The sequence below is a fragment of the Alligator sinensis genome, unplaced genomic scaffold (assembly GCF_000455745.1).
Source record: "Alligator sinensis unplaced genomic scaffold, ASM45574v1 scaffold1142_1, whole genome shotgun sequence".
Taxonomy (NCBI): Eukaryota; Metazoa; Chordata; order Crocodylia; family Alligatoridae; genus Alligator; species Alligator sinensis.
The window spans coordinates 308210-317676 of NW_005842617.1; the positions used below are offsets into that span (position 1 = coordinate 308210).

The window sequence follows — 9467 nt, forward strand, 5'->3', positions numbered from 1 at the left end:
GACTTACCTGGGATCCAGGGATCTGTTCTTAGTCCTCGTCCTCACAGGGGAAAAATCACTGGTCTTGGACTCGGGCCAGACAGAATACTTACAGAGATAATCCCAGGCAGGCGTACTGACGGTAGGCCTTATGCCCTTTCTGCCCTCTCACCCAAGTGCCTGTTACTGGTACTTTCACTCTATGGCGTTGCACCGTTAGGCTACTGCTGCCTCAGCGATCCAGCTCCCCCTGAAGCAAAAGTCTTACCGGGAAAAGAGATCCCGGGGCGCGCCTGACATTCGTTCCGGAGGAGCGGTCGTCTGGTCGTCAGTTAGTCCAGGCAAAGCCTTATCTAAGGCAGTCCCATCTGGGGTGCCAAAAACTGTTGAGCCCAGCTCAAGTCTGGGATCGTGCCCGGTATGCAAAGGCCAATAAGGATACCAGGGGTGAAAGTACAAAGAAGGTTTATTGCTAGCAATAAAAGGTGCAAGCGAAATAATTCACGTAACAAGCACCCCAGATCACTGTATCTTAAGCATCTTTTATACAGGAGTTTTTCAAGCCTTTGGAAGCGTGCTCGTTTGCTGATTGGTTATAAGTGAGTGACGCAAGAAGTTCTTTACTGAGCATGTCTCTATACCTGTGTTTTAGCCATGTATCTCATTTACATACATATGTGTTTCATTAGCATACTTCTTCCCCACCTAGGGGCGTGATTTTTAGTATTTTAATGAGCCCTTTAACCCAGTACTTTGTTTCTTCTTTTGTTTTCAAGCCCCCTCTATCTAGGACTGTCTCCTCCTTATCATTGCAGATGGGCATTCTTCACATAGCGTTCTCTTCTGCTTCGTCTTCGAGTAGAGGTTTCTAGGTCACTCCTTACAGACCCACAAGTGGACTGGAAGTGCTTCTGGTCCACTTCCGGGTCTGCTGCCAAGCGTCCTGGGGACACACCTGCACTCTTGTGGGACGCTCCATCCGCCCCAGCATCTCAGTATTCATGAACCATCTGGTGCCTTGTGGTATGTAGAAAAAACATTTAAAGCTGTGTCTATGTCCGAATCATTGAATCTCTCTGAATCTCTGAATTGATTTGGAGGGTTCTGATTCAACTCGGAAAGATTAAACGGTCTCCTGATTCGATTTGGATTTGGAGATTCGGCTGATGAATCTCCGCCAGATTGAATCAGTGACCAAAGATTTGCACAGCCCTACTTACTTTTTTAAAGTGAAATCAAGGAATTTTAAAGAAATATATTTTTCAAGAACTATATCATCTCTTCCTCAGAAGTGGATTGCTGATCCAAAGCACACTACAGAAAATTAAAATTGTCCCAATCTGTCCTGGATGAATATCTGTTTTCTAATTGAAGGCATGCTGAATTGGGTTTGTTTGTTTTTTTCCTGTGTACAAGTTGAGTGCTACAGCAATTAATAGATGAGTGCGGAACTGATAATGAATGGGTCTGTCTTTCGTTTTGTTCTGCAGGCATGCCTATCATTCTGTTTCAGCTCCTCCTGTATATCCTCCCAAAAACATAACTGATTTGAAACTCCTGACAGGAGCAACATCCACACACAGTTCCGATGCTGTCATCATCCACCCTGGAGCAATGCTTGCTATGCTGGATCTTCTAGCCTCTGTTGGATTGACTACACAGCCAGAAGTAAGCCAAAACCAGTAGTTTTTAATAGTTTCTAATGCATTTCTAAGGATGGAAGTGTGAGGTGGGCTCTAAATCTGGGAACTGGTAAAGGAATACTGTCTCTTGTGACTAAGCTGCTAGTTGAGATCTAATTTAGGAGCTAGTGAATTAGCAAAAACTTTAGCTGGGTTTAGCAACATTTTATTCACCTGGAGATGGAATTGTTTAGTTCCCAAGCAAAGTGCTGGTTTCACCCTAGGTGTCAAATGGCAGGTTGCTGTATCATGAGGTCATTTTGTGGCTGGCACTAATTGGCATCCTTACTACAAGAGCCTCCAGAGCTTAAAGGGATTCTGCAGTCTTTATCCTTCTCTTCAAGCCATCCCTGAAGATGGTTCTTTTTAAGTCAAGGTTGAAGGACCTTGGCTAACCAGTACTCAGTTGCTGCCCTTAACGTAACGTTGCTAGAGGATAAATAAGACTTCACTGTCCAAATGGTTGCACCTTTGAGCGACCTTTATTTTCAAGGATAGGAAAGAAGGAAAAACTCCCCTAATTATTAATATGGTTCTTGCTAGACTGATAGTTTTACTTGTGTTTTTAGATTTAGTATTATTTGGCACTAGTTAAATATATGTTGCTATAATAAAGGCTTGTGCTATTTCAAAACAGTTTTATCTGTCCTTATGTTATGCTTGTACTTGCAAAACTAATATGAGCAATATCATAGACTGGGAGAAGCATTACAGATAATTGCTTGCCCTTAAAAAATATATCTGGGTCCTAGGGTTTTTAATTTACTTTTTGACGAAATATCACAAAATAAGACAGTTGAGATCAGAATCTTCACAAGTGCTATGAGTAGGGAACTTCTTTAATCACAATCTCTCAATTTTTGCAGAAACTGCAATTACGGGCAGGTCCTGCGAAAAATCATAGAATCTGTTATTGGCAGGGTCCCTGGAGGGGTGGGGAAAAAAAAACCTCACTGAAAAAAAATGTTTGCTCCCTGTGCGGGGAGCTAGTATTCTTTGTGGCTGCTGCAGCCCAGCTGCACAGCCCATTGGAGGGGAAGACAGGGGAGTGAGGCTGCTGGCACGACAAAATGTCTGCTGACCCCACCCCTTGCCACTGATTGCCTGCAAGGGCTGTCCATCATACCACCCTGCCCCTTGCCACCAGTCAGCAGTGAGTGGCTGGGCTACATGATGGACAGCTTTCACAGTCAGTTACAAGAGGCAGGGCCACCGGGGCCCCCTGGCCAATAAGATGTGTGGGAGTGGGGGCTGGCATGCTCCACCTGGAAAAATGGCTGCTAGCCCTGTGGTCTGCCCATGAAATCAGCTGGCAGCCATCTCGAGTTCAGTAGACCCCTAGTTATGAAGTCTTGCTTTCTCCTGAAACATCCAGTGTCATAGATGGTTGGAGTCCTGGCAGGGTACTGAACTGAATAGTTAGTTAATACTGTTTGGCAATTTCTTTGTGATGGTTTCATTAAAAGTATCAGTGATAATTTTAATTAAACCTTTTAGAAAATATATATTTTATGCTTATGGTTCATTTGATTGAAAGGGCTTTATTTGACACTTTTGCTGACAATTACCTAAAATACATTTCAGTTGTGGTATCTTCCTCAGAGAACCTTATTTATCAGACTGAATCTTCAAAAGCTTTCAAGCTTTTCTCACTGTGATTTACGAATTAGAGAGAGAGAGAAAGAAGAAAAATGTCTCTCTAATGTTGATGAACCTGTAAACTTGTGATGTTCAGAATATTAGTAGTAGATTTATTGCATAAAATATGAAGTTTTAGGGAATGTTATGGAAGTGTAGCATAGGTCTGATAAGGATAAAACTTTTTAACAAGCCGATTGTACTTCTGAGTTTTTGCATTTCTATTTAAATTATAAGTTATAATCATCAGCTGTACTAGAGCAATTTTTTGGAAAAGAACAGGAATACTTCATAAGTTAAATCTTCTTTACACATTTTTAAAATAGCATAACAGGAAAATGTGTTAATGATGATGCATTCCTTTTTATATTACTGTTGCACATGTTTTTTTCCAGCGTGCCCTGGATCTTCAGTTTGCAGTGGCCAACATACTGCAGTCTCTGGTGCATACAGACAGAAACCAGCAAGTCATGTGTGAAGCTGGACTCCACGCAAGACTTTTACAGAGATGCAGTGCTGCTCTTGCTGATGAGGACCATTCATTGCACCCCCCACTCCAGAGAATGTTTGAAAGGCTGGCCTCTCAGGCACTGGAGCCAATGGTGTTGAGGTCGGGGAAAAAAATAATTATATTTAGATTATTGATGTGCGTATTGGTGGTACATGGACTTCCTTGGCTGGCTCCTTTTTGGGACTTCAATTTATTAGAAAAATATGAAAAAGAATAATTGATTGTATGTGAGAATTACCTTGTTGTATGTATAACCGTATTTTGAAAATGCAACCTTTTTTTTTCATTTTAAGATGTAATTAAAATATAGTACTTCCTTTTGGATTACTGTATTTACCTGGGTCCAAGATGGTTGTGAATTTACAACAACCCCCCAATAATTAGATTCTCTACATGGGAAAAATATAAATTTCTTATTTTCCATTTATAGAATGTAATTATTGAAGGAGCATCTTAAATTCCTCCCTTCCCCAGTCTCCATCTCCCACAGGCTGTGTCAGGGAAAGCAATGGCAGGGGACAAGTGGACCAGACCCCCACCCTTTGCTCCCATGCCTGTTTCCCCTACCACCTGCCCCGTGCCACTCCCCTGCTACCTGTACCTCCACACCATACCTCTCTCCCCACTGTTTACCTCTGGAGCAGTTCTGGCTTCAGGGGAGTCAGCAACAGCAGCCCCACCCCAGTCCAGCCAGGCAGAAAGAGTAGGGAATAGTTCTGGGCCTAGCTGAATCAGAGCTGAAGCCAGAGCCTGAGGTAAACAGCAGGGAAGCAGTTGTGCAGACTCCCTTGTGTGCTCCCCTACCCACTAAAGGTCTACCTCATGCACCCCCAAGCCAGAGCTGAGCCATCACCTGTCCTGGACTCAAATTCAGGACAAGGCCACTCCACGTTGTCTGAGAGAGAACTTTATCTTGGATTCAGGTAAATATGATATTTAAATTAAACTCTACCAAGAAACATGTATTTGCAGTTCCTTGCTTGATTGACAGCAAGAGAAAACTGGAAGTTTAAAAAATGTACAATTAATGGGTTCAAAAGAATGACCCTGCTATACAAGTGTCTGTGTAGACTTTCTGAAAATCACAAAATACCTTAAGCAAGGCAAGATGCAGTTCTCTCCTCTTTAACTTATACTTGACGGAGAAAGATGAGTCAGAGAAGAGAAATGTCTAGAATAGATCTTTAAGGCTTGTGGGTTCTTTCCCCAAATTGGGTAAAAGCTGTACTATAATGATAGTTTTTCATCTTAGTGAAAATAAATTTGTTGTACAGCAACATACAGGTTTCCAAGACAGGATTTGGTAGGCTTATGATGTTACCCTTATTTCTGACATTTCCTGCTGGTTTTAAAATGCATTGAAAGTGCATGAGCATGCCTATCTAGCAAGCAGTAAATGAGCAGTTGGCATGTGTATTATGAGAGGGGGAAAGAACAGCACTTAAAATGAAACAAGCTGCACTTGCAAATATTGAAAATTGCATGATGAACTAGATGGATTGCTATATTTGTAATGGCATTTTCCTGCTGAATAGCACATTGAAATCTGGCCCAGACTTACTGCCTTACTGTCTGAGAGTTGATCAGAAACTACTACAATGATTTCTGCATTTGTTGGTAGTCTCAGCAGTGGGATTAAGGGTTTAAGAAGGCATGGAGACTAAATGACCATCTCACCCCCTTGAGACTGCCCTCCAAATGACATTGGCACAGATTGGAAATGTAATGTTGAGAATTATTGCAGCAGAGCATCCTATGCTGTACCTTTCCAGAACAGGAACAGATGACTTCAGCCTTCAGAGCTAACATTCTAGTTCTTTGAATGAAGTATAATTTGATTTAAAGAAATTGGAGGAAGAATTTCCCAGATACTTAATAGACTTAAGGACTGATATATAGATACTATACACAGTATCTAATGTTATATAATACAACATTTTCTGTTCTGTACATAATACAACATTGTGGCCATCCAACAACATTTAATGATTCATTATAGAAAAAAGGTATAGATACCCTAGAAACCAAAATATGTGATTTGATTTCTCAGAAATGCAAAACTCTAGTTGTGGTAATCCATTAATTTATCAGTACTGTATACAGATATATGCAATAATTAAAAATAGAAATAGTGTTGAGTTAATATTTATTTGCTTTTAGAATTAATGTTTTAATTATATCATTTTGCAAGTTTAAATATATTCTAATTGACTCTAGGTTGTAACTCATTCTAGTCTTACAAATCAGAAAGCAAGTAAGCAACTTGACTTGAATAATTTTTGTCTCCTAACCAGGGAATTTTTACGTTTGGGAAATCCTTTGAATTGCGGAGCTTGGGACAAAAAATTGTTGAAACAGTATAGAGTACACAAGCCCAGCTCATTAAGTTATGAACCAGAAATAAGAAGTAAGTGTTTAAACATTAGAAATTTTTGTGGTGCTTCATGGGATCTGAAGACATCATTATCCTAAGACATGCTTGCTTTTTTTTTTTTTATGGTTGCTGGTTCCTTACAATGCAGTATTCATGTTTGGAGTAGTCTGTTTTCATCAGCAAGACTAATGGAAGAGTTAGTTACGTGTATGAATATCTGAAACTGTATTTAAAACTTTAAAATACTTCTTGGGAAGAATACAAAACTTTGGGAATAACTTCAGGTCCGTTGTGAGATTGAATCTTTTTTTTTTTTTCAGTTTACAAAAGAAACCTGAGTGTATCACAATATGGGCATGAGGTAGTCTTTCAGCTGAAAATGAATTAATGGAAGGATGCCGTTGTGGCTAAGGCACTGAACAGGAATTGATGAGACCTAGGTTCAATTTCCAGCTCTTTTGTGTTCTTTGATTTCTCTGCCTTAGTTCAGCGAGGATAATACTTCTTATCTTTAGAGGAGCTGTTGAGATGCTCTCTTTATTAATGAATAACGAGCACTAAAATATTACAGTGAAAGTAGCATTTTAAAAGTCTGAATACCATGTCTGTTAAAATCCAAGACAAGATTTTTTACCCCATTCAACATGGGGTTGGGGGAGGGGGAGCTTGGATTTGAATTCAGTTGTGGGAGGGAGAGACAGGCAGTAGGGGTGCACAAAAGGGCTCTACTCAGTTTGGATTCGGCCTGACCTGGGGGCAGTGATTTGATTTGTTGATTCGGATAACTGGCCCCAATTCGATTTGGCCAAATTTGAATCTGAAGATTTGATGCTGATTCGGAGAATCAGCAATTTGGACATAAACACAGCTTTAAATGTTTTTGCTACATACCTTGAGGTACCAGAACTGCTTGTGAACACTGCGATGCTGGGGTGAATGGAGCGTCCCAAAGGAGTGCAGGGGTGGGGAGAGGGGCCCCTGCATGCTCGGTGGCGAACCTGGAAGTGGGCCGGAAGTACTTCCGTTCCATTTCTGGGTCTGCTGGGGAGCTTGGCTATTGGCTGCGGGCAGACCCTGGGTGCCCCACCAGACCCAGGAGGCACCAGTTGCCGAGCCGGGGGGGGACCCCCCATGCACTCTCTAGTGGACCCAGAAGTGCACTGCAAGAGCTTCTGGTCCACTTCTGGATCTGCTTCCAAGTGCGCTCTGGAGCCCCCTGCGCTCTTGTGGGATGCTCCATGTGCCCCAGCATTGCAGCACCCATAAGCTACTTGCTACCTAGAGGTAGATAGAAAAAACATTTAAAGCTGTGTCTATATCTGAATCGCCAAATCTTTCCACATAGATTTGGAGGGTTCCAATTCAATTCAGAGAGATTAAGGGGTTCTCTGATTTGATTCAGAGATTCAGCCACCACATCGGGCCAAATCTCCGCCGATTTGAATCGGGGACCGAAGCTTTGCACAGCCCTAGCAGGTAGCAGTTGAGGCTTTGACTCTGGCCTCAAACTGAGTTTGGGGTCAGAGCCACAGCCCTTTTTCCGCCCCCCCACACCCCTGCCACCTGCACCCCACACTGCTGCCTGCCTCCTCATTGCCACTTGCCCTCCATTGAGGCTTCTTTCCAGCCCCACTCTACCTGCCCCCTGTCACTGCTTACCCTGCTGTAGAGGGGGGGAGGGGGGAACAAATTTAAGATGTTCTCCAATAATCAGATTCCATATATGGAAACTTATGGAAAATGTATACATTTCTTATATATAGAATCTAATTTTTGAGGGTTTTCCCTTAAATTCATAGTCATCTTGGATTTAGCTAAATATGGTAAATGAGGAATTAAAAAAATGCCTCCTTTTGCCAATATCTCTGCTTTGTTTTTTTCTTGGCTTCTACTGTAGATAGTATGGTCACATCAATGGAGGGTTTGAGTTCTGACAGCATGTTCAGTTTGCATGAAGATAACCATTATCGGATAAGTAGGAGCCTGCTCAAGCCAGCAGAAGGAAGCACAGTACCCCTGACAAGGGTGAAATGTTTGGTTTCCATGACAACTCCACATGATATCAGACTTCACGGATCATCAGTTACCCCTGCGTTTATTGAATTTGACACATCTCTTGAAGGATTTGGGTAAGGTCTCGCAAAGCTTTTAAACAGTGTATTTCAAAAAGTAATGTCTTACTCCTTTCTTCTTTAAAAGAAATGTTTGTAATTTTAATGAACAATTTGAAAAACAAATGATTGAGCTACAGAAAGCAGCATGCTAAATGCTTTCTGGCAAAGGATAGTGCTGAATTCAGCTAATGGATTCAAACCATTGCTTGTTTATAAAATTGTGGATGCTGTTAATAATACTACTTCAGTAATGACCTTATGTGTGTGCTGTGAGCTCTTTTCAAATAAAAAGAACAAAGACATAGCAGTACAAAGGCACTAACTGCCAGGATTCAAACGAAATACTGGGTCTCTAAAATGATCTTTCACTTGCCTAAAATCTGGAGAGATTCAGTGCCGAATCTTGTAATGAAGAATTATTAGGAAAGTAGAAATAGAACTAAAATTATTTTGAAGCTGTGACTTATTTTAAAAAGAGCTTGAATTAGGAAACAAAGATCACTGTGGAACAACTAGGTAACAGTAATTAGGGCATGTGGTCCTGTCTTAAACTTTTCTGTGTCCATATGCAAGTGTTTTCACATTTTGTCTCCTCTCCCACATGATCAGTGAGGGTTGTGTAATGTATAAATGAGGACTTGGAAGGTTATGGCATTAAGCTCTGGAGTTCTCCAAGTAAAATATTTCCCCTAGGTTCTTTTTAAATGCTGGTAAAAGAACTTCAAAATTTGAATTTTTTACCAATGGTGAAAACCCAGACCTCACCACTAGAACTACTTTGAATGATTTCAGGTTGTTACTAATGAAAGTATCCATTACTACTGCTTTTACAGTGGGCAGGTTCATGAAATCCAGACAGCTGTTAGTGAGAACAATGTTAGTTAAATTAAGGTTTACGGTGTTGTCCATACAATCTCAAGTCAGACAGTGGTGGATAGTTATTCAAATAAAACCCATGTCAACATTTTTTTAAGTGAAATTCTGTTTGTGCAAAAGCTTGCTAAAAAGGTTTCTGGTAACTTGAGCAAGCAAGAGTGTTAATTACCAATTCCAGAGAAGCCCAAGAAGGACTACAAGCCTACAAGATGGGTAGATCCTTCACCATTCATAGATGCTAGGGTCAGAAGGCACCTCAACAGATCATTGAGTCCGACCCCCTGCCTGGACAG

At 41.2% G+C, this 9467-nt stretch overlaps 1 protein-coding gene across 13 annotated transcripts in view; it reads left to right on the plus strand.

Annotated features, from left to right (window-relative positions):
• Positions 1-9467, plus strand: part of WDFY3 (WD repeat and FYVE domain containing 3) — a 379376-nt gene that overhangs the window by 221953 nt on the left and 147956 nt on the right. For all 13 annotated transcript variants that reach the window (XR_003096142.1, XM_025215013.1, XM_025215023.1 and 10 more), the window contains 4 exons: positions 1470-1647; positions 3695-3909; positions 6105-6217; positions 8082-8313. Coding sequence is in view for 12 of the 13 variants with exons in the window: in XM_025215013.1 (XP_025070798.1) it covers positions 1470-1647; positions 3695-3909; positions 6105-6217; positions 8082-8313 (738 nt within the window). In the remaining variant the exon portion in view is untranslated. The remainder of the gene's footprint in view (positions 1-1469; positions 1648-3694; positions 3910-6104; positions 6218-8081; positions 8314-9467) is intronic.